Source organism: Moschus berezovskii, chromosome 4, assembly GCF_049115385.1.
Source record: "Moschus berezovskii isolate FMDL1 chromosome 4, NW_MosBer_1.0, whole genome shotgun sequence".
In the NCBI taxonomy this organism is placed as follows: domain Eukaryota; kingdom Metazoa; phylum Chordata; class Mammalia; order Artiodactyla; family Moschidae; genus Moschus; species Moschus berezovskii.
This window is the reverse complement of record NC_142463.1, coordinates 100,545,105-100,570,479: the sequence shown is the minus strand read 5'-3', so window position 1 is coordinate 100,570,479 and position 25,375 is coordinate 100,545,105. Positions and strand designations below refer to the sequence as shown.

Sequence of the window (25,375 nt, the reverse complement as noted above, 5' to 3'; positions counted from 1 at the left end):
GCTGAGGATGTATCTTCCATTTCCATCCAGCTAGGCCTTCTGTCTCCACCAGCTTGTTTCACGACAAGCTTTGTTCTGTTCCAGATGTAGCTGACTCTGTATTTCCCCTGAGAACCACAGAAAAGCATGTGCAGCTTTGCCATCCTCATCAGCAGAGCATGTTAAGCATCAGCATCCTTGCAGTGCTGTTTGGTAGCTTATTATCTGCTAAAGTCACACTGGGATATGATCATTTGTGGGCAGGATAAAATCACTTCATCAGTTTCCTGGGAATTGAGAATATTCATCCATATGGGTCAGATGTGTGGAAGGGGTGAGGAGAGTGGCAGCCTTGGACTTCTCTGCTCAGGCCGAGCGCAGGCCACAAGGCTTCTCAGAGTCTTTCCCCAGGGAAGACCTAGGTACCAGCCGCTGTGCAGTCGAGCTCCAGGAGCCCCCACACGTGAGAGGGAGGCCCACACCTGAGTCAACAAAGGCAACAAGGGGCTCCAGGCACAGTGCTGGCAGTGCCGTGGGTGTGACGGAGTGAACCCAGAAGTGGCGATTATCCCAGAAGGAAGGTGACAGGCTCATGGGGGTTAGGGCGCCCCTGGGGGATGTGCAGTTCTCTGGAAAGGAGAACATGCCAGGTAAAGGGAGCAGCTCTCAGTCCTTCGAGCTACAAATGGTGCAGCCCAATTGAAGCATAAGGCCTGGATTTAGGGAAGGGCAGTGGATTTAGGGAAGGGCAGTGGGGGTGGGGGTGCAAAAATAGGGACCTTAGAACTCCAGAGCACGAAGCAGGACTAAAAGCTAAAAAGTGTGGAATCAAATGAACTCTCACAAAGTGGGAGGCCCTTGCTGAGTCAGAGAACCTCGGCTTCCAGGTTAGAAAAAGTCTCACAGGTTCAAGCAAGCCTGTGGCCGTACCTCGCTCACAAAGGAAGCCGAGGCCTGTGCTCTCTCAGCCACAGGGATGCCCATGGCTACCGCCCCCTTTCCCAGGTGGTGGGCAGCGAAGGCATCCAGGAGCTGAGGAGCAGCGCCACCGCCCTGCACCACCTGCTGGAGGAGTCGGCCTCCCTCCTCACCACGTTCTGGCGAGCAGCCTTTCTAAGCTCCCCTGGCCCTGCCCTTGTGGGCAAAGTGGTAAGAAGCCAGCGTCCTCTACCGGTTCTGCCCCCTAACTAGCCTTCTAACTCCTCGGCCTGCAGAGCCTGAAGATCAGGAGCCAAATGGGCAGTTGGGAGAAGGCGACCTGAGGCGTGTGTCCCTGGAGGGAGACCTCTCCTCTGTGGTGAGCGCTCTCTGTGCAGGTCTGAAAACATCCCTCTCCTCACAGCCTGAGCCCCAGGATAAGGAGCCAAACAGGAGAAGAAAAGAACACAGAAGAGGCAGAGACATGAGAACCCTGGTAACCCACAAATGTTCCATCCCTTTAACTTTCTGAAGTTCAGCTGAGCTGCGTTCAGGGCCATTCAAAACATCAACGCCTCCTCCTTTTCCATCCTGAGCCCACTCCCACTCACCCCCAGGTCCACACAGGCAGACAGGATCACAGAATGTCACCAGGAGTGGACCAGCCCTTTTTACTCACCCACTGAAATCCCAGAACAATTTCCACTTAAACCTGTGTCTCTGGGTCAAGCCTGATGAGAGTCAGCCTCCCCCAGGCGCTTTCAAATCTCAGGCCACTCTGGTTGATGATCTTGGATTAGGTAGATTTCCAAATCCCTCCTAGGCTTCTCACTCCAGACTGGTATCAATGATAACTTTAGAGGATCCAACTTTGCTATTTCCAAGGAGGAAGTATTTTGCCATCCTGAGGTTGGCAGATATATTTACAGACTTGTAGACTGTCTCAGGCCAGCCCTGTCTCCCCAGGCATAATATTCCTAATGACCGAGTTTTGATACCCAAGTGATATAACTATGTCAGCACTAAATCAGAGCTCTTACTTACAGCTGGGAGTTTCAGTGTGGCCTGGACTCAGGTTCTCTGCAGCAGTTGGAGTGTGGCCTGTGCTCCTTTGCACAGGAGCTTCCAGGTCCTCAGTGTTCCCACCTCATGGCCCATCCTGAGCCATCACCTGCTGGAGGGTTTTAGAGGCAGGGAAATCTGGTCCAGAAATACTTGAGAAGATTGTAGAATCCTGTTTGTGGTTGTAAAGAGCCACAAATCACAGGGTGCTTTAGGCCTTCTGACCACTGACAGAACACCTATGTTTCTTTCCAGGGAGAGTCCATGAAAAAGGAGCTTCTGGAACTGAGAACCAAACTATCCAAACAGGAGAGTCTCCTTCAGAGTACATGTGAGCGCCTGAAGACCGCCAACCAGCAGAAGGAGAGCATGGAGCAGTTCATCTTCAGCCAGTGTGGGTGCCCTGGGACAGGGAATGGGACAGGAAATTGGGGGGCCTTCCAGGCTCCCCACTTGTGCTGTGAATGGACAGTGACCAGAGAGGCCAGGTGATGGGGGAGACTGATGTGACATCCCTGAACCTCCTGTGCCATCAGTAATCATAGAGGCAGAGGAGGAGATGTGAGGGGTGAAGGGGAGCAGGAGACCCCAAGCTGAGTGGCCAGAAAGACAAACTTTAGACCACACACACCCAAGTCAGATGTGGACCCCGCTGGTAATTTCTGCCTTTGGGAACTGTTTTGTTGTTTCAGTGACCAGGACACACGATGTTTTGAAGAAGGCAAGGACTAATTTGGAGGTAAGGAATCCACTGCACCGATCAGAGCAAACTGTCACCGTCTGTATCAGAATGCACAGGTGACTCCTGACCTGTGCTGACCTTCCAAGAGGAAATTTCTGGTCCACCTGTGGGAGCACAGGTTCTCAATGAACATCCCTCTAGATTCCATCCCCATCGGTCCTCCCACCCTAATCAGAAACCTCCCCTGACTTCTCAGTTCACTCTCACTTTGTCATCATCTTCTCTCTTGACCCCAATTCTCTCTCCTTTTTGCCATGTCAGGACTGGGGAGAAATGCAGTTCAGTTGATTCTCAAGGTCAGAGGACATGTGGGGTCTGCCTCTGAATGAGCTTTCCAGTAAAGGAATCCTGAGGCCAGTCATGGGTTCCAGGGTTCCTATGTCACTCCATGAAAAAATGATGGAAAGATGCCACCTAAAAAGTTGATTTCACTGCATAATATTGGGCTGAAAGCAGCAATTTGATTTCGACATATTTTTCTTTAGGAAACAACATAAAAGAAAATCATTGGGTCTTATTGATCTAAAAGAGAACTTGGTAATAAGGAAAAAGATGAAACTTAAAGGGAAAGATTATCCATAAGGCAGGCATTCTCTACATTTATTTAAAACACCAATGCATTCTCTAGCAGCCACTTTGAAGAAAAATGTGAAGTGTTAGCAGTGGCTTCAAAGTAAAAAACTAAGCCTTTTACCTTGGACTTTAAAGCTTTGCCATAATCAGTTGAGCCCATTCCTAGGAATGTTCCTAAATTGTAACCTAAAAAGATGTTGACCCCACAGTGTGAAAAGGGGTTGGGCCATAATTTAACCCTGATTTTTTTCCTTGCTAATTTCTGTGCAGAAACAACCCCCCCTTTCTGTAATAACTCTTGATGATGGAAGAATGTTCTGCAGATGTTGGCACCTGGCATTCTGGAAGGGTCTGAGAGTGGGCTGCGGCGGGACCAGGGTGCGGGACTGAGAAGGATGTGACCGTGAGAGCACAGAGGTAGGTAGTCACTGACTTTCACATCGCTGCTCTGCCCCGAGGCCCAGGGTGGGGAGGATGAGGGGTGCACTGGGAAGGACTTGGCACTGCCAGGGCCTTTGCTTTACCTCACTCTGTGAGCAGGGACTAGAGGAGGAATGGGAGAGGATGCCCTGGTGGGAAAGGGGTAGATCCTACAGGCTGACCTACCAGCTTTGTGTTTACCTGTGGGCTTGGAGTGAAGCTGGCACATGGAGGGGCCTGAGGATTGGTCCCCAGTTATGCTCACTTCCTGAGGTTTCATCACGTACCACTGGCCACTGCTGCCCAGTTCTGTCCTGGAAGAGAGTGGGACTGGGCAGGGTCGGGCACCATCCTGCAAAGGAGACATTTCCCCTTGAGAAGCCACCTTGACAAGGGACTTGCTTTACTTAAGCTGAGTCATGCTTGTTGCTGCTAGGATTTCAAGGTCTTCATTCTGGGCCATTTGTTTAATGTTGGGGCTTTTCCTTCATGAGAGTCTCCCTGGAATTTTTGTCTGAAATGCAGTTTCTCAAGCCTTATCCCCATGTTTCTAACATGCCCTGTAGTGTCTCTGCTGTAGATTTCCTATACTGTGCAGCCAGCACCCAGGGAATGGGGCCTCTCTCCTGTATGATATCACAGTCAATCATCCAAGGTTAGTACCACTTTCTCGATTTTACACGATCCATCCTTCTCCACTATACATGAGATCCATGTGCTCAAAGAGGGCGATGAAATCATCATGTAAAGCAGACTTGGTATTTTAGTGGAGCTGGAATTTGCATCTTGGACTTATGTCGCCAGGGCTGTGCTTTCATTGTTTTCACATAGACACAGGGCAGGATTGATGGATATAGGGTAGGGAGTAGAAGACATCAGTAAGAGTTAGTGATTCCTGGTAACTAGTATTGGTCTGCTTGACAAGCATTTACTGAATGTTCTCTGTGGCAGGCTTTGAAGAGGCTCTGGAGAGGAAGGTTGACTAAGGCACAGAGAGTACCTGGCTCTCAAAAATATGGCCTCTAGCACAGGAGCCAGATGTTTTAGAGAGTCACATCTAATTTTTAAATAAAGACTGTGATGTAGTTAATATTCATGCATTCCTTGGTCCCATTGTGTCCACCAAGGTGGAAAACAGTATAAATTTAGGACTATTGGAAAGAGATTGGGCTTCCCTGGTGACTCAGATGGTAAAGGATCCGCCTGCTATGCAGGAGACCGGCGTTCAATCCCTGGGTCAGGAAGATACCCTGGAGAAAGAAAGGAATGCCAAGTATAAAAATATAGGATTATTGAAAAGAGATGAAATTCTTTTGGGGACATGTCCGTCAGGTATTTTTATTTTAAGAAGGGAAATAAGTATGTTTGTTCAAATGTCCCCTGAAATTTAGCCATGGGTTCCTGGTGCCTTTGGATACAAAAATTTGTGGTCAAGGTTTGTGTGGCAGCTATGCTGCATAAGGGTGTGGGAACTTAGGCGAAATCTCCATATCTCTCTGGGCCTCAGTATCCTCATCTGTAAGATAAGGTTATTCAAATTCTCCAAATTCCTTTCCTGCTGAGTTTTTTCTGAGTGCATGAGAGACTGAGATGCATGTTAAATGTTCCCTGGGATCTGCAGCCAAGACCTGACCTTGGTTCCTTCTCTGTGTGTCTCCTATAGGAGCCTCAACTGGGCCCACACACTGGAAACACAGAAAGGAGAGAGGGGATGGAAGAAAGGAAGCAACAGGTTCAGAGGATGAGACAACCCAAAGAACAGCAAGGTAATGGTCGAGGAGCTGTTTGCCAAGGGAGGTGAGCATAAGGACAAGTTGAGTTTGGAAAATTCAGTCGGAAGTGAGGAATGCACAGCATCACCTGAGTTCTCAAGGAGCAACCTGAGCTGAGCAGGAAGGACCAGGAGAGGAGCTTAGTCCACAGTGAGCTTGTGCACCTGCCGAGGAGGAGGTTTATACCGCTGGGAGCACCGATCCCAGGAGGAGGATGAGGTTTATACTGTTGGGAGCACCAATCCCAGGAGGAGGAGGAGGAGGTTTACACTCTGGGAGCACCAATCCCAGGAGGAGGATGAGGTTTATATGCTGGGAGCACCAATCCCAGTAGGAGGAGGAGGAGGTTTATACTGCTGGGAGCACCAATCCCAGGAGGAGGATGAGGTTTATACTGCTGGGAGCACTTATGCTAGGAGGAGGAGGAGGTTTACACTCTGGGAGCACCAATCCCAGGAGGAGGAGGAGGAGGTTTATACTGCTGGGAGCACCAATCCCAGGAGGAGGAGGAAGTTTATACTGCTGGGAGCACCAATCCCAGGAGGAGGAGGAGGTTTATACTGCTGGGAGCACCAATCCCAGGAGGAGGATTAGGTTTATACTGCAGGGAGCACCAAAACCTGGAGGAGGAGGAGGAGGAGGTTTATACTCTGGGAGCACCAATCCCAGGAGGAGGATGAGTTTTATACTGCTGGGAGCACCAATCCCAGGAGGAGGACGATGGGACCTTGAGGCTCTGCCCTAGACCCCCAGCCTGCAACTTGGAAGTGCCCACACGTGGATGTCCTCCAAGTAAGTGTGCCATAAGGTGCATAAATGGTGTTTGGAGAAGAATTAGAGATCTTCATTCTTATGAGGGGCCAGGAGAATGGGGCTCATTTCTGAAGCAGAGATGATAATAATATTCTTCTGCATTTACAATTTTGAGGTTTTATACACATCATCTCTTACCTATGTGTTGAGTGCTTAATTTGCAGACAAGAAAGAGTATGTATACTGTTCCATTTTATAAATTTGTTAAAAAGGCAAATTCATCTAAACTGGCAATGGTTGCTTGGGGCTAAGAGTTGAGGGAGTGATGGATTGCAAAGGGGAACAAGGAAAGTTGTGACCGATGGAAACACCCTGCATCTTGATTGTGGCTGTGGCTTCCATAGTGTGTACATCTATCAAAATGCATTTAGTCGCATATTTTTAAATGGTGCAGTCAAGAGGATTCATATAAAAATCTACCACATTTCTCTATACCAGCAGTGTTAGGAAATGAAATTCAATAAAACATAATAGAGATAAACACCCATGATCATTTAATGCTTAAGAATACAGGTAGTGATGACTCCTGAAAACTATTGCTGAGAGAAATTAAAGAAGACATACATAAATAGAATATACGTTATAGTCATAGATTGGAAGACAATATTTTTAGAATGTCAAATCCTTGTTATTCTGAATAGTATTGCAGCTGGCATTTGCGGGGGGTATATTTTGCACACTAATTATAACATGTAAGTGGAAATCAAAGTATCTCAGTTAGCCAAGACACACTGAAGGAGAATTAAGCTGGAGGATTTACTCTACTAGATTTCAAAACTCAGGTTAAAACTATAGCAGTTAAGACACTATACTGGTGTAAGTAAACAGAACACAAACTGCTGAAGGAAAGAGGGAAGAGTAACAAAGTTACCCACACCCATATTCAGTTTCTTAATAAGTCACCAATATGCATCACGGGGTGGTGATAGACTTTTCTGCAAAATATCTGTTGTGAAAAAAAGTATCGAGAGATGATTAATACATTTGGGAAGTTCTTGGTAGAAATGCAGTATAGGTGAAGGAAACAGCTACTTGGAAGAATCTGAGACAAAAGTGAACTGGAAAATGTGGGATGGGGTTTCGGAGGAGAAGGGTCGTTACCCGGATGTGGCTCCAGCACTTACAGCAAGGGGATCTCGGCCCGTTAGAGACCCTCTGTGTGCCTCAGTTTCCTCATCTGCAAAGCAGCAGAGAGTTATCTTTTTGGCACCAGTCAATTTTGAACACTAGAAGTACCATAAATGTAATAATCATCCCCTCGAATCATGAGGGAGGTCAGTGAAACCAGCGGGTAAAGCTAAGTGCACACCTGAGCACCTTTAACAAAGAGACTCCAGGTCCCACCTCAACTCGCTGAGTCACACTTGCTACAGGTGAGGACTGTGCACTTGTTTGGGACTAACTCTCCCAGGTGATTCTTACAATGATCAGCTTGGGGACAGAACACACTGAGCTGTATACCTTTTACCCCAAACACAGAAGTAGGACAGAACAGAAGAAGAAGGGTGTTTCCACTCCAGTGACTAAAGCAGAGAACTATTGGAAGACTCTAGAATTGAAGGACTAGGCCCATCTGACCCCATTTAACTCTTCTCTAGTTTACAGCAGAGACACATTCCCTGGGGACACACGCCTGTGGCACCTGACTATCCACCCTGAGGAGAGTGAGAGCCCTAATTTTAAATTCAAGTCTGGCTTTGAGTGCAAGCTAAATTCACCCTGTTTGCTCATTGATGGGATCAGTCTTCTCCAAGCTGCCACTTTTTGAAAAATAACTCGTATTGCTATAAATGCAAACTTCAACAAAGGTATTTGTTAGAAAATTTTGTAAATACTCAACGTAACAAGAAACCAGAAAGTGAGCAAGAACATTCCATTTCAGGAGAGTTCGGCCCAATAGAGCACAGTCACTGAGAGAAAAGATCCTTGAGTAGAAGGGAAGTGGTCCCTTCCTGTCCTGGGACATCCTGCTAACTTCAGTGGGCTGGGAAAGCAGCTGCCCATTCTAACAGATGGGATTCTCAGGGGCGCTAGTGGTAAAGAACCCGCCTGCTAATGTAGGACACACAAGAGACACGGTTTTGATCCCTGGGTCAGGAAGATTCCCTGGAGGAAGAAATGGCAACCCACTCCACTAGTCTTACTTGGGAAATTCCATGAACAGAGGAGGCTGGAGGGCTAGAGGATCACAAAGAGTCGGGCAGGACTCAAGCAGCGTAGCACAGCACACATTCTAACGGACAGGCTGCTCTTTCCTCCAGATGGTGTCTGGTGTCCTGAAACACATAAGCACTGAGGAGGCATTTAGAAGGGCCCAGCCTTCACTTCTGCTTTTGCTCAGTGCATAGAAATGGTTTAGTTGAAAAAAGGTAGGGCTCTAGGAATAAAGTCAGGTCACAGAGAAAAAGAGTATGAAATGGGGCCAAGGCAGGATAAAAACAATAGGTTTCTCCTACCGACAAAATGCAAAGCAATAGCTAACTTGGCTTGATAAACTGTTGTTTTTTTTTTTTTTTTCAATTTTAACTTTGGTCTAATAAATTATTTTATGTAACTCTACAACAGTGGTGTTACCTTGAATGATTACGATGAAAGAAAGTATCATAATATGTGTGAAATGCCTGGCACGGTGTCAGTCAAGGAACTCTACCTGTTATATACTTCTGGAGCATGGCAAAATTCATCCCTGTTTGACCTCAAGTCAGATATGTTTTGTGAGCTTTTTTGGTTTCATCACATTTAAAATGAAGAAACTTGACACGTTTTTCTTTCCCCCACAGAATGTCAGGCCCCACAGCAACCGGAAAATAGATTTCCCTAAAGCCTTTGCTGAGTCTCACGCCCCGAGTATCATGAATCATTGTAGTGGGAGGACCACGTGGGGTGTGGGGAAGATTAGCTTTCATAAGTAGTTTTTCCAGTTTTGCATCTCTTACCTTAACATGAACAAATGCCCAGTGGCCTGTTGTCATCCCCATTTCACCCTCCATCCAGGTAGAGCAACAGCTCAACTGAAGAGACGGATGCTGTACAGGTTCCCCAAGTCTCTGACTCACAAGACCCGGGTAGGACGAGATGCTGAGGAAGTGAGGAGTTGGTTCAGACCATCACTATCCGAGGGCCTGCCTGTCTCTCCTCAAACTCAGCTTCTGTGTCGCTGAACACAATGCTTAAATTCCCTTTGGATCATCATGATCCCTGCCCTACGACCTTGAACTTCACCATGCTCTGTTTTTGGAATATAACCACAGGTCAGTGGCATGAGGAAAACTCCAAGAGATGGATCAAACTGTGTGCCACAAACACTGCTCTGGAACCCTGGTCTGTTCAATGTGTGGGTGAGCTGAATGAGCACAGAACAATAGCACGAGGCAGTCAAATCTTTCCTAAACAGATAGGCACCCCATGTATTCAGTGGTTCATGGTAAAGAATCAGTCTGCAATGCAGGAGACAGAGGAGATGTGGGTTTGATCCCTGGGTCAGGAAGCTCCCCTGGAAGAGGGCATAGCAACCCACTCCAGTATGCTTGTCTGGGGAATCCCCATAGACAGGGGAGCCTGACGGGCTACAGTCCTGGGATCGCAAAGCATCAGACAAGGATGAAGTGACTGAGCACAAGCACACCATGTTTTCAAGGACATCCACAGAAACTCTTAGTCACTTTGACAGCTTGGAAAGAGCTCTTGTGAGGCTCAATGAAATACATAATGAAAGTATGAAGTGCAGTGTTTAGTAACATTTAAAAAAAATAGAACAACCCAGACCCAGAGGAAGAATTTAGAAGGTAGGGATGTTATATTTAAGTTTATTCTGAAGCCAACATGTTGCCCAGTAAAGAGAAGAAATTAACATAACAACGGGATGCAGCAAAAGAATTCTGAGATGGGACAGAATATATGTTTAAAGATTATTTAATCACTTAAATTGTACTCTGATTTTTATCCTACAGTTTTTAGGACACAGACTAAACTGGAGAATACCTACAGAAGAAGTTCATGACAGGCTACAAGTTTGACATCCTTCACTTGTGGAAAAGCCTTAAGATCTGTTTAAAGAGATGAGGTGATATAGTTTTTCCAGTGGTCATGTATGCGTGTGAGAGTTGGACTATAAAGAAAGCGAGTGCCGAAGAATTGATGCTTTGGAAATGTGGTATTGGAGAAGACTCTTGAGAGTCCCTTGGATTACAAGGAGATCAAACCAGTCCATCCTAAAGGAAATCAATCCTGAATATTCATTGAAAGGACTGATGCTGAGGCTGAAACTCCAATACTTTGGCCATCTGAGGGAAAGAACTGACTGACTGGAAAAGACCCTGATGCTGGGAAAGATTGAAGGTAGGAGGAGAAGGGGATGACAGAGGATGAAATGGTTGGATGGCATCCCCGACTCAATGGACCTGAGTTTGAGTGGACTCCAGGAGTCGGTGATGGACAGGGAGGCCTGGTGTGCTGCAGTCCACGGGGTTGCAAAGAGTTGGACATGACTGAGCGACTGAAATGTACTGAACTGAGGTGACTTTATGACAGCCCGACAGACATTTAAGACCTGCTGGCCAAGTATTTCTCCCTCGAATCTTTTTATACACAGAAGAATGAACAATGGGAACTCAGCTTAGATAGTTTTTGGAAGGAGATAGGTCAGTGGTAGACAACCTAAGAGTGGCTGCTGAGGGCTTGGGTGCTATCAGTGGTGATGGCCACAAACGGTCAAGGCCTAGGCACCTGGAAGGCAGGGGCCCCGAAGATTCCATGAACCCCTCCCCCGACCAGTTCTGTTATGGCAACTCCAGATGGTCACCTAGCAGGCTTTGTCCCCCTCCTTCACTCCTGTCTGAGTCTGAGCCGCACACGGCACCTTTGGCTCTGAGCTCTAGCATCTTCAACTTCTTCTTGTAGTAGAGAACCCTCTAGTTGTTCCCAATAGCAAGTCAGGAATTCCAGTTTTTGTCATTCCCTCAGTGCTGATTAAAGCGACGTGATTTTGCTTGTCTTTAATCCCCCATATACTGGGTGTCTCCTCCCCACCCCTGGCTTCTACCCCTTCTACCAAATGTCACCATGGCAGTATGTCTTCCCTCTTTATCGAATCTGAGTGCAGAATGTAGCGTCACGGAAGTCAACCAGGAGCTTTTGTTGGAGCTGGCAAAGTACAAGCAGGACTTCAGAGACGTCAAAGAGAAACTCCTCATATCCGAAGCTACTGTTTACTCCCTGGCCAACCAGCTGCAGAAAAACAGTAAGTTTCTGGGGTCATGGTCACCCAAGCAATGAATGATCACTGTCTTTCCTCTAAGAAACTGTAAGTCCCCAGAATTGGGCTCCTTTTCCCTTTGTCGTTTTGAATTCCATTCTGACGACAAGCCAGGAAAGATAGTAGTGGCTCTTTTGCCTTCAGTTTCCTGAGGCTGGGAAAACTGAGGCACAAGGAGTGGAGGCACTTTTCCAAGTTTTTAGTGATGTGTAGGGTGAGACTAGAGTTAAAATTCCAGACAGTGATTCCTGGTGCAGGCACAGGAGTTCCTGTGTCTCTCGGGTGCAAACTAAGCTGTGTTGACTGGAATCTTTTCTGTTCTGTATCTGATCCTGCCTGCCTCTTGGCTAAACCTCTGGGACTGATGAACTCCATCAGTTTGAGGTTCCCTGAGGTTCCGTTGGCAAAATCTTGTGCTAGTTACACCGGGGTAACGTGTGGTTAGACACTGTGAGAAGCAGGGAATATGATTTAAAGGAGCTTAAGGATGAGTCTGCTTCTCATTGAAACCGTGGTCTCTGGGATGCCATCAAGACAGAGGCTCCGTGGTGAGAAGGAAGCCGTGCTTTCTGAGTGAGCAGGTTCTCCTTCCTGAGTCCAAGAAAGCCATTTGACACTCTGTGGCAATAATGAAGGTGTTTCTGGTGAAATCAGACAATCTTCACTTTCCCCTCTCTCCCCACTTGAGCTGGTGAAACTTCAGTGATACAGGTTGACCAGTAGCCCGGGGAACCCTGAGTCTGTGCTATAAGAGGTGTGACCAACATGAGGATGGTGCTAAGTGGGAGAGAGAACCAGCCCCAGTAAAAACCCAGGCAGAGTGTGAGGAGCCCTTTACACGCGTAGGCAGCCTGGCAGTTGGAATCATTTTTGCCTGTTCAGTGAGAGGGGCCTGGAGTAAGGAAAGAAGTCATGACCAGGGTACATGCATAACAAGGGGATGAGAGGAATCTTGACCACTTGTGTCTGTGTCACTTTCCTACAGTCATTTTCAATGAAGCAATGAGGGAGTTAATACAAAATGACTGACACAGAGACAAGTAAGAAGTAAAGCCTACTATTTAAGAAAGTGAAAGGATGAGCTTTGGGGAAAGGAGAAGCTAAGTTTTATTTACACTGCTCCTTATGATAGTAGCAAAACTCTAAGAAAGAAATTGTGAGGCTGGTGAAGAAGAAATGTCTCACCAGCACCCTGGCGTGGAGGTCCCCACAGCACAGTGTGACAGACATGGACTCTGGGCCAGGTCTCCTGGGCTCACAAGCCTGTTGGGAACCTTTCTGTGCCTCTGTTTCCTTCTCTGTCTGTCTGTTGCTGTAATAGTAACTATCGTTTGAGTTGTAGTGAATACTGAGTGAATCTGACAAAGCCCTGACAGTCGTGCCTGGCTCAGTGTCAATACACTTGGTTCATAGTTCTACTGTTCCTAATAACACAGGCTTTCTCAGTGTTTGGGCATCTCTCTTTCAGGTCCTTATGGTTTCATGTATTCTATTTCACAAAGCATGTCCAGGTGAGGTTTATGCCTTGAGACTCTTGTTTGTTACTGAAATGCCAGCATGAGAGAACCAGCAGTCCTGTAGTCCTAGGAGCCTTCCCAACCACACAGGAATCGCCACCCCAGGCCCCTGCTCAGTGTCTCGTCTAAGAGGCTGCAGGTCTTGGTTTTGTGGCCCAGGATTCAGGGTCAGTCTCAGGGGGTGTGCATTCTGACTTTGTGAAATGGCAGTTCATCTTGTCTAGTTAGGTTCTGTGCCTAGGAGCTTCTCTTTCCTCAGCTCTAAAATGGGGATCCCCTCGGTTCGGTCGCTGGGGAATCAGATGTGGAAATCTCTCCATAGAGAATGGAGAAGGAGTTACAGCCACCACTGAGGTGGCCCATCCTGTTCCCTTGAAGGCAGTGACCACAGCGGCAAGGTCAGCTCTCCCTGAGGCAGTGTGTCTCTTTCCTCAGAGTGTGAAGCATGTAAGGACATCGTTGAATCCGTGCTGGGGGAGAAGCTGATGTTTGAGGTGCAGAGGCCAGCAAAGAAGCTGGCAGAGAAGCCAACGCTGGATGAAAGGCTGAGGTAAGGAGGGCAGGAATGTTCATGGCAGGCACAGGGCACAATATTATAAACGAGGGGGAGAACACCGATTGGTGAATTGTGAACTCCAGTTATTCTTCAGGAAGTGATTTACCTTGCTTTTAAATAAACAAATGACTTGAATCACATCATGAGATTCACTGCGTTCAAGTGAACCAGTGGCATTTGGCTCATTCACAATGTTGTGCCGTTGCCACCTTATTTGCCTTTAATCACAACCCCCTCCTGACTGACTACATCCTAAAATGCTTTCTTGACCCCGTCATTCTTATGTTCTTTCCAATTCACACCAGCTATGCTTGTCCAAACTCTGACTGGCTGTCTGTCATTCACTGGACAGTACTTTGTGTTGCCACATCAGAAATACAGAAAATACTCTGTGGATTTTTTACTGAAATGAGCATGGCCGAGTGAGGACCCGAAGAGACATCTTCATGATGCAGATTTAGGAAGCCACTGATGCATGCGTGTAACTCAATAGTGTCTGACTCTTTATGACCCCATGGACTGTAGCCCACCAGGCTCCCCTGTCCATGAAGTTTCCAGGCAGGAATACTGGAATGAGTTGCCATTTCCTTCTCCAAGGAATGTTCCCGACTCAGGGATCAAAGCTGCATCTCTTGTGTTTTCTGAATTGTCAGTCAGGTTCTTTACCAGCTGAGCCAACAGGGAAGACATTAGGTTATCTTCATAGAAAGACAAGATGACTGGAATGTCACGGAATCTTACAGGAGTACTTTCTGATACAGAGGAAACCTTTGTTTACCTTCTTTCTCTTTGTCATAGGCCAGTCATCAGATACGGAGTAGGAAATGGCAAGCCACTCCAGTATTCTTGCCAAGATGACCCGATGGGCAGAGGAGACTGGTGCACTATAGTCCATGGGGTCGCAAGAATCGGACCCGACTGAGTGACTGAGCCAGTCATCAGATATGTGCCAGAATTCTGTTTCGAGGTCTCCTTGGGGATGTTCTCACCGAAATCCCTGTCTTTTACAATTGTGTCTTATGTTCCACTTAGGACATGTGATGTCCTAATTCGAAGTCAGGCACGAGAGCTGACCCAGTTACGGCAGACACTACGGGATGGGAAAGATGACTCTGTCCTGCTCAAGCAGCGCCTCAAGGACCTCCTCACCCACAATGACCTGGACAACCACCAGGGGCAGGGCTTCCGAGAGAGCCTGTCTGAGGGATACCGATTGGCAGAGCGCCTTGCCTGCAAGTTCAGTCCAGGTGAGGGGGCCACAGGCCCTGATAGCACTGATCCTCTCCTAGGTCCCCAGTAGATAAGATGAACACCTCCACTGGGAATGTTTATCAGCTTTCCTGTTTCATGTCCTATTTGGGTCTATGTAGGAGCAGGATTGTCTAAGAGGACAGAGGAGAAATGCACAGGGTGGAGGTCACTGTATCCCAATGGTCTGCTTCCTCCCTGATGGACCATGGCCACTGGGGCAGGAGGCCACGTCCAGCCAGCATTAAAGCCCAGAAAGGAGGAGGTGACAGGAGGCCGCTTGTGAGAGTGAATAGAGCCCTAGATGAAGCTTGGAAGTTCCCAGGTTCCAGGCTGAGTGCTGTGTGTTTAACTATGTGAGAATGCTTGATTTTTCTTATGTTAGTAACTGTTTTCTCATCTGTAAAATGGACGAATAATCTGTTGATGGTAGCTATAATGATTAAATTTGGGAATATTTACAAATATACTGCAGAAAAAAGAAAACCGTTCACTTTGTCGTGTTGGTTAGGTACTTGATAGAGTTGGTGCTGGGAAAATGATTTAAACTGGAGCACTCACTTTCCATGGAGAGACTTTCCCAGAGAACACACAAAAGCCCCCTTGAAGGGCCAGGATGTTCCCAGATGGAGGGATGTGGGACGTGGTTGTTCTGCTTAGAGAAAGGAGGGCATCTTGTGAGACCTGAGAAGGTTTATAGAGGCTGTGTCTTTGGCGGAATTTGTGGCAGGATGGATGAAACATTTGCGGGAGTGGAGATGGAAGGTGGACAATGTGAGGTGATAATAAGGAAGAAAAGACAGTTCAAATGTTTGCCCAATTTCAAGCAGAAGGTGTCCTGAGGATGATCTCCCAGTTTAGAAAGAGGCCGCCTGTTGGATCAGAAATCCATGCTTGGGCAGTTGTTTAAAGACAATACATTAAAACTTCCGTACAGTATTAACTCATACGTAAATATTTATGACTCTGTGACCATATGAGTCCCTGTGTTTGCAGTGGGAGAAGTGACTAGAGGCTGACTGGATATTTTTGATTTTGTTTGCAGAAATTTACGAAGATGAAGACGATGAACAAGCACAAGAAACACTAACTCCCAGGTAACAATTCACTATCCATTCAGCTCAGTCACTCAGTCATGTCCGACTGTTTGTGACCCCATGGACTGCAGCACACCAGGCCTCCCTGTCCTTCACCATCTCTCAGAGTTTACTCAAACTTATGTCCATTGAGTCGGTGATACTATCCAACTATCTCATCCCCTTCTCCTGCCTTCAATCTTTCACAGCATCAGGGTCTTTTCAAATGAGTCAGATGTTCGCATCAGATGGCCAAAGTATTGGAGTTTCAGCCTCAACATCAGTCCTTCCAGTGAATATTCAGGACTGATTCCCTTTGGGATGGACTGGTTGGATCTCCTTGCAGTCCAAGGGACTCTCAAGGGTCTTCTCCAACACCACAGTTCAAAAGTATCAGCTCTTTGGCATTCAGATCTCTTTATAGTCCAACTCCCACATCCATACATGACTACTGGAAAAACCATAGCCTTGACAACATGGACCTTTGTTGGCAAAGTATACTGTCTAGGTTGGTCATAACTTTTCTTCCAAGAAGTAAGCATCTTTTAATTTCATGGCTGCAATCACCATCTGCAGTGATTTTGGAGCCCCCGAAAAGAAGTCTGCCAGTGGTTCCACTGTCTCCCAATCTATTTGCCGTGAAACGAAGGGACCAGATACCATGGTCTTAGTTTTCTGAATGTTGAGCTTTAGCCAACCTTTTCACTCTCCTCTTTCACGTTCATCAAGAGGCACTTCAGTTCTTCTTTGCTTTCTGCCGTAAGGGTGGTGTCATCTGCATATCCGAGGTTATTGATATTTCTCTTGGCAATCTTGATTCCAGCTTGTGCTTCATCCAGCCCAGCGTTTCTCATGATGTACTCTGCATGTAAGCTAAATAAACAGGGTGACGATATACAGCCTTGACATACTCCTTTTCCTATTTGGAAATACTCTGTTGCTTTATGTCCAGTTCTAACTGTTGCTTCCTGACCTGCATACCGATTTCTCAAGAGGCAGGTCATGTGGTCTGGTATTCCCATCTCTTTCAAACTTTTCCAGCCTGTGGTGATGCACACAGTCAAAGGCATAGTCCGTAAAGCATAAGTAGATGTTTTTCAGGAACTCTCTTGCGTTTTTGATGATCCAACGGATGTTGGCAATTTGATCCCTGGTTCCTTTGTCTTTTCTAATCCCAGCTTGCACATCTGGAAGTTCACGGTTCACATATTGTTGCAGCCTGGCTAGGAGAATTTTGAGCATTTCTTTACTAGCGTGTGAGATGAGCGCAATTGTGCAGTAGTTTGAGCATTCTCTGGCATTGCCTTTCTTTGGGATTGGAATGAAAAATGACCTTTTCCAGTCCTGTGGCCACTGCTGAGTTTTCCAAATTTGCTGGCATATTGAGTGCAGCACTTTCACAGCGTTATCTTTTAGGATTTGAAATAGCTCAACAGGAATCCCATCACCTCCACCAGTTTTGTTTGTAGTGATGCTTCCTAAGGCCCAGTTGACTTCACATTCCAGGATGTCTGGCTCTAGGTGAGTGAATACACAGTCGTGGTTATCTGGATCGTGAAAATCATTTTTGTATAGTTCCTCTGTGTATTGTTGCCACCTCTTCTTAATATCTTCTGCTTCTGTTAGGTCCATACCATTTCTGTCCATTATCGAGCCCATCTTTGCATGAAATATTCGCTTGGTATCTCTCATATTCTTGAAGAGATCTCCAGTCTTTCCCATTCTATTGTTTTCCTCTATTTCTTTGCTTTGATCACTGAGGAAGGCTTTCTTATCTCTCCTTGCTATTCTTTGGAACTCTGCATTCAGATGGGTATATCTTTCCTTTTCTCCTTTGCTTTTCGCTTCTCTTCTTTTCACAGCAATTTGTAATACCTCCTCAGACAGCCATTTTGCTTCTTTTGCATTTCTTTTTCTTGGGGATAGTATTGATCCTTGTCTCCTGTACAATGTCACGAACCTCCATCCATAGTTCATCAGGCACTCTATCAGATCTAGTCCCTTAAACCTATTTCTCACCTCCACTGTATAATTATAAGGGATATGATTTGGGTCATACCTGAATGTTCTAGTGGTTTTCCCTACTTGCTTCAATTTAAGTCTGAATTTGGCAGTAAGGGCTTCATGATCTGAGCCATTTTGCTGTCTATATAGAACTTCTCCTATTCTGGATGCAAAGAGTATAATCGATCTGATTTTGGCGTCAACCATCTGGTGATGTCCATGTGTAAAGTCTTCACTTGAGTTGTTGGAAGAGGGTGTTGCTATGACCAGTGCGTTCTCTTGGGAAAACTCTATTAGCCTTTGCCCTGCTTCATTCTGTACTCCAAGGTCAAATTTGCCTGTTACTCCAGGTGTTTCTTGACTTCCTACTTTTGCATTCCAGTCCCCTATAATGATAAGGACATATTTTATGGGTTTTAGTTCTAAAAGGTCTTGTAGGTCTTCACAGAACCGTTCTACTTCAGCTTCTTGAGCATTATTGGCCGGGGCATAGACTCGGATTACCGTGATATTGAATCATTTTCCTTGGAAATGAACAGAGATCATTCTGTTGTTTTTAAGCTTGCATCCAAGTACTGCATTTCGGACTCTTTTGTTAACTATGATGGCTACTCCATTTCTTCTAAGGGATTCTTGCCCACAGTAGTAGATATAATAATCATCTGAGTTAAATTCACCCATTCCAGTCCATTTTAGGTCTCTGATTCCTAAAATGTTGACGTTCACTCTTGCCATCTCCTGTTTCACCATTTCCAATGAGTCTTGAAACATGGACCTAACATTCCAGGTTACTATGCAATATTGTTCTTTACAGCATCAGACCTTGCTTCCCATCACCAGTCACATCCACAGCTGGGTGTTGTTTTTGCTTTGGCTCAGCTCTTCATTCTTTCTGGAGTGATTTCTCCACTGATCTCCAGGAGCATATTGGGCACCTACCCACCTGGGGAGTTCATCTTTCAGTGTCCTTTTTGCCTTTGCATATTGTTCATGGGGTTCTCAAGGCAAGAATACTGAAGTGGTCTGCCATTCCCTTCTCCAGTGGAACACATTTTGTCACAACTCTCCACCATGACCCGACACAGCATGGTTCATAGTTTCATTGAGTTAGACAAGGCTGTGGTCCATGTGATTAGATTGGTTAGTTTTCTGTGATTGTGGTTTTCAGGCTGTCTATCAGGAGCTGGTAATGTGTAGGGAAAATATGGACAGGGTCACAAAAGAACACTAAGTAACTCAAGAGCGTGACATGCCAGATGTAAGTATAAGCACAACTGCACATGGTATTAATTTACTTCACTCAATCCAGACTTGATTGTCTGCTGTCTCTCTGGCTACTTGTATGTATGACCCAAGGTGAATGCACACCCTTAGGATTTCCTATACACAAAGAGAGCCTCTGTTCTCTTCCAAAGTAAGTCCAAGTGAGATAAATATCTATTTCTACACAGTTGTTTTAGATCCTTGGAAGGAAGGTAACTAGCAAAGGGATGAGTAGAGAAGCAACTAGAAAAATTAAACCCCAGGACAACTGTCCCTCCAAAAATTTGTTGTCTGTGACAACAGTAAGTGAAAGAGGCCTTGGAGGCCTTTCAATTACTAAAGAGAAGGTAGAGGATCTCAGAGAGTTTATAAAGCTTTAATATCTGTATTCACTTCACTGTGCATGCTCAGTTGCTCAGTCATCGCTGAATCTTTGTGACCCCCATGGACTGCAGTATACCAGGCTCCTCTGTCCATGGCATTTTCCCATCAAGAATCCTGGAGTGGGTAGCCATTTCCTTCTCCAAGGGATCTTCCTGGCCCACGGACGAAGCCGCATGTCCTGCATTGGCAGGCAGATTCTTTACCACTGAGCCACTGGGGAAGCCCTTATTCACTTGCCTACTTTGTCTTCAATTTTCAACATGACTTAGGACCCAGTGGAAGCACTTGTTGTGGAAGTTCCTTTGTGCTTCCTGTTCCTGAAAGGACCCTCCTGGGATGGTTGAGTCTCCTTCCTGATCAGAGGTTTGTGGCCGGTGTGTAGGGTACCTGCTTCTCCCCCTCTCCCATCCCCAGACAGACACCCTCCACTTCATAAAAGAGAGGATAGTTCCTTCTCTCTTTAAGGGGCCTGCTCTTTTACCCTCTGTGACCACGCCCCATGCCTCCTGTCAAAACCAGCCAGAATGGCTTGCAGTCAGATCTTCTTCATTTAATTTTCTGTCATTCCTTTCCCATCTGGCACAGCATGGAGCTGCGGGAGGTTGAAAAGAAGGAAGTGCCTGAAGAATGCAAGGATGAATGTGTTTTGATGCCTTCAGTTCTCCAAGGAAGTTCCGACAGCCACCAGCCTTACAGTAATGACAAACTTAAATTTAATGAACTGGAAGTAGACCTTGGTCCGGATGGAGCCTGTGGTTGCTCTTATGCTAAAGAAGATGAAATGCCAACCAATATCTCAGGTAACCCCCGTATTATTTGTCCTCGCATGCTCTGTAGACCAAGGAAGGTCATCTCTGAGGACAGGTTGCATAGACACATCTTCGTTGCAACCAGGGAACAAGGGTCTGTTATGGAGCACAGACATCAGGTGGGTCAGGAAGCTTTCATTCTTTTTTTGGCTCCAGGCTTGTCTCTGGCACCCTGACTCCAGTGTCAGGCATTTGACCCAAATCACTTGTGACAACTGTCACCCATCTCAGCTGCAAATCCACAGGAGGTGTCTGTCAGAACTAGTTTGGAGCCAGCGTGTTGTTAGTGGCAATGATGTGATTTTTGTAAATGTTCCTGGCCTCTCCAGAAATGACAGACTCGCCTCTTTATAAGGAGAGCTGATTTCAAGGTTTTGTTTGACTGCTTTCAGCCCAGTCCCCCTTTTCTCGATGTTGGCAGGTCTTAGCTAACATGTCATCTGAACACCAAGACAGATACACTTGTACCATTGCCTTGCTTGGATGTTTCCATGAAGCAAGGCTGGGCTCTGGCAGTTCCTCCAGCCTTGAATGGCCACGGTTTCTGTGTGGCACCAAAGATTCTTTTTGATTTGAGGGTTAATAGAATTCACTGGGCTTCCCTGGTGGCTCAGATGGTAAAGAATCTGTCCTCAATGCAGGAGACCCGGGTTCAATCCCTGAATCATGAAGATCCTCTGGAGAAGAGAATGGCACACACTCTAGTATTCTTGTGTGGAGAATTCCATGAACAGAGGAGCCTGGTGGGCTGTAGTCCATATGGTCACAAGGAGACAGACACTACTGAGCGGCTAACCCTTTCACAATTCACCCATCACTCTAGTCTCAAGTATAAATTCCTCTAAACCATCAACAACCACGTAATCTGATGGGATTAAGCAGTACTATAGAAATAATTCTAGAACATAACAGCTCATGTTCTCGCATCTATGTGGAAAATACATTTTTACTGCTTATGCAGACTCAGAATAAAGGATGTTGGGAGAGATACCACATCAAGCAGCAAATTTCCTCGATGGGTCTGGAAGCATTCCAGTCTCATTCTCATAAGACTTAAGTGTCCTAGAATATCCTTGCTGAAGAATTATGTTCTTCCAATGAGAATTTTAATGTCCTTGTTGTACATGTATTTACTGAGTAGATATACGTGAGGTCTGATTTGCTTATTATAACCTTCTGTCTCTGAATTTTCTACTAGGCAATGAAAATTATCACAGGCAAATGAGTGGACAAGAGCTCACATTTCCCAGGTAATTTGAAGATCTGTGGGCTGCGAATGTCAGTGGTGACAACAGGAGACCTCAGACCCAAAGAAAAAGAGAAAGTACTCTATGGAACTCTTTCATCCATTCATTCAACAGCAGTTATCTCTTTAACAGTGTTGTCTATTTATGCTTCACATGTTTGTGCATTTCCATTTTTTAATCCTTAAAGTTGAGTAATGTCCAGTGAGTTGACCCAGGTGAAATAACTAAACCTGGGCGTTCCCATATTCATGTGTTTTCCCCTGAGTGGTTAAAGTAGGGTGAGATCCTATGGGTCTTGCACTGGTTTGGCATCAGCATGTTGGTAAATATTGGATTTCAAGGGAAGAAAATAGAACAATATTCATATGACAACAGAATATTGAAAAAATAGTTCTTGAAAGCAGAATATCTAGTCAGCAACACTTTTTTCTGCAACTCTGAAAAATTGATTTTGAAGTCATAATTGTGCAAATCAAAAGTTTAAAATTAAATGAAATAGAGTCCAAAGTCAAACAAATCTTTAACTTCTTAAAAGCTGTGTTCACTTGGACACAGGCTATCCAGTCAACATAGTGTGTGCAGAAAAGTCTGAACCACTGTCCCAGTCCTCTGTGTGTGCTGGGGACCATGACGTTAGCATGTAGGGAAAATTGCGTCTCCTTCAACTGCTGTTTGTGTGCCCAGTGCCCAGAGAACCTGCTGTCTGTCTCCCACCCCATGTCAGCCACCCTCCACTCCACATCAGGAGGAGTTACTTCCCTCCTTAGGGGGCCTGCCCTTTTGCTTTCTGTGACCACTCTCAATGCCTGTCAGCGAAACCAGTCAGATGGCTTGGGTTCAAATCCTCTTAATCTTCTGTCATCCCTTCTCCATCTGACACAGCGTGAACTTGCAAGATGATGAAAAGAAGGTGGTGTTCCAGCAGCCCCAAGATGAATGTGTTTCAGTACCTTCAACTCTCCAGGAAGGTTCTGCCTGCAACCAGCCTTACAGTGATGGAAAATTTGCATTTGATGAAGAGAATGTGGCGTCTGCCGTGGACGGAGCCTGTGGTTGCTCTCATGTTGAAGAGGATGAAATTCCAACTGGTCTCCCAGGTAGTCTTCAATATATCTGTTAGTCTACTCTGGGAGAATTAACCCCCTTTGAGAGACCCTGTGCTTCCATACTGAAGCCTGATTTGAACCAGACTCTAACTGCATTTACAATGAGACTTTCTGTGAACGAACTTTGCTCAGTTCCCAGTCACAGTTGTCCCTGTGGGGAACCACTCTACCGAAGGCGGTCCTGCCAGACTCACGTGTCCCTCAGCAGTTGTGGCACAGGAGGTCCCTTTCAGGCTTCCTAACTTTGAATGGACCTCTCATCTCACATGAAATGCTTGAATTTTCATTTCTGGGTAATGTCCCTGAGTTCCTACCCCTGTCCAAGGCTTTTGGCAGTCTTGTTTATATCTTTGGAGACGCCACCACTTTGGTTCACTTCTGTCACCCATAGTCTCTCTCTCTTCCTTTGACTCACCTTGTTCGAAGTCTTCTGAAACCAGAAATAAGCCACACCGTCATCTTTTGGTATGATTCTCTGAGGTAAGGCAGGCCCTGGAACTTCCCAACCTGATGAATGGCCACTGTTTTCAGCTTTGAGTTTCATTTGACTTGATGGTGTGTGGATTCCACTCCCATTTAATCTCAGTGTGTAATCACTTATCCCATTAGTCAACAGCATTTCAGATGAAAAAAGCCTGAGTATTATAGCAGGCTGAGAATGTAGCTTAGTTGTTCCCCAGGAACTGTGAGTAAAAGGATGCATTTAGCTATTTGCACAGACTCAGGACCAGGATACTCTGCGAATGACATATCATATCAAGGAAATTTGTCCAATAGCTCAAGAAGGAAACCCAGTGCCGCCTTATGAGGCTATTTCTAGGGCCTCCTGGATTATTTCTGTCTCAATAGCCTGTTACCACATGTGAAGATAGGTACAGGTTTGGGCATTTGTGAAGGGAATTTGTTTGATATAACTCTCCTGTTAATTTATTTACAGAAAACCGGAATGATCTCGATGACCTGAAAGGACCAGAGGTGGTTGCCTCGAGGTAATTCTGAATATCTGTGGGCTCTTTGCACAGTGATGACCTCTGCAGACCTCTGATCCAGGGAAAAACAGGAAGTGCTGAATATACTGTGTTATCAGTTTTGCCCACCACTATTATCCTTTCTCATAGCGTTCTCTGCTTTCACTGTGGTACTTCTATTGTTTCCCATTTCTTATTTACTTGTCAAGTTTAAAACCCAACTCAGTTGAGCCAGGGGACCTAAGTCAGAGTGGTTTTTTCCATCAGTTTTTACCGCAGGGGTGGTTTTAGAGTGAGACGCGTATCTGCTTTCTGTTTGTGTTAGCGTGCTGGCTTGTGTGTCACAGTAGTGTCAATGCAATGTGAATGGAAGTGTGAAAGCCACTGTTCTGTGTCCCTGTGTGTGAGGCGGGACTGCACAGAGTGCCTGCTGTTCTTCCTTTCTTCTGCCCTGTCAGCCTCGCTGTGTCTCACACACAAGAGTTTTCTCTCTAATGGATTGGACCCTGGGTGTGATTCACCACGCAAACATTCCATCAGAACCAGATAGGACTGCACAGCTTCTCATCATCTTGTCTTAATCGTCTGCCCTCCCTCCCCCACCAGGTTCAGCAGACAGCTGCCACAGCTGAGAGAGAACGGTGTCCCAGGGGACTCTCTGCATGAATACGCTCTGACTTACTCGGTCCTTCCTAGCCTCTCAGACTCCTTCTGGCCTTATAGGAGCGCTGCTGTCTTCTCACTTGAGGGCGTGGATGTCTCTCATGCCCGGGATGTAACCAGTGAGTATTTTCTTGTGATGGAACTCCACCTGGATGCCCAGGTAGATTCTGTACGCTCTGTACTCCTCGCATCTGCGGTGCTGAGATTTGTCCTCCCTGTTGGAAGCTCTGTAGACGGTGATTTGAATCAGACTCTGTGGTAGAGTTTTAAGTACAGACCTCAGGTGAGTCTGGGAGCTGTGCTGTCTTCTTCATTCAGGTGAAGCCTGTGGGCCAGGCCCCAAGTTTGATCATGGACGCAAGGCTGCTGTGACACACTCACTCACTTGTTTGAGTGCAGGTGTCCAGAGATGACTGTATTTTTTCCTGATTCCCATGAACTGTCTCTTCTTGCCTGCATTGCTCCCATTTTCATACCCAAAGTGTCCCTTGAATTTCTGTGCCTTTCCAGAGGTGCTAACAGCCTTAACTATTTGTTACTTTCCTGGTGTCACTGCTGTCATCCCCAGTGTTTATCTCGTCTAAACTGCTCTCTTCGCAAACCAATCATTTGGACACCAGGATGCAAAGACCCCTCCCATCACCTTGCTTGTATGTTTCCATGAAGCAAAGCAGAAACCTGGCATTTTCCCACCCGATGAATGACTGAAGTTTCCGTGGAACAACTAGGATTCATGTGATTCGAGGTTTTGTTCATTCCACTCATCATTCTGATAAAGCAGTCAGCATATGGTGAGAAAAGCCTGAGTATTAGAGTATTCTGCTAGAATGCAGTTGGGCTATTCCCCAGACTCTGTGGGGAAGATGAATCTTTACCTTTTTACTCAGACTTGGAAGAGAATACTGTGGTGAGGATCTACCAGGGCAGGGAGATCTTGCCTGATGGCTCAGGAAAGCAAACCAAGGAGAATCGGAGAGACCCAACTTGAGGCTTCTGGAATA

The 25,375-nt window shown here is 46.1% G+C and overlaps 1 protein-coding gene across 2 annotated transcripts in view; it reads left to right on the top strand.

Annotated features, from left to right (window-relative positions):
* Positions 1–25,375, top strand: part of LOC148778114 (NBPF family member NBPF4-like) — a 118,914-nt gene that overhangs the window by 73,893 nt on the left and 19,646 nt on the right. Inside the window, exons 4-19 of one of the 2 annotated variants that reach the window (XM_088835657.1) lie at positions 985–1,128; positions 1,322–1,393; positions 2,215–2,353; positions 2,652–2,698; positions 3,545–3,691; positions 4,261–4,349; positions 5,358–5,460; positions 9,274–9,530; positions 10,230–11,518; positions 13,486–13,600; positions 14,639–14,853; positions 15,900–15,951; positions 20,167–20,381; positions 21,589–21,640; positions 22,520–22,734; positions 23,681–23,732. In XM_088835657.1, coding sequence (XP_088691783.1) covers positions 11,341–11,518; positions 13,486–13,600; positions 14,639–14,853; positions 15,900–15,951; positions 20,167–20,381; positions 21,589–21,640; positions 22,520–22,734; positions 23,681–23,732 — 1,094 coding nt within the window. In that variant the 5' untranslated portion in view covers positions 985–1,128; positions 1,322–1,393; positions 2,215–2,353; ... (4 more) ...; positions 9,274–9,530; positions 10,230–11,340. Of the gene's footprint in view, positions 1–984; positions 1,129–1,321; positions 1,394–2,214; positions 2,354–2,651; positions 2,699–3,544; positions 3,692–4,260; positions 4,350–5,357; positions 5,461–9,273; positions 9,531–10,229; positions 11,519–13,485; positions 13,601–14,638; positions 14,854–15,899; positions 15,952–15,994; positions 20,382–21,588; positions 21,641–22,519; positions 22,735–23,680; positions 23,733–24,317; positions 24,494–25,375 lie in introns of those variants that run through there. The other variant, XM_088835655.1, reaches the window with a different exon arrangement.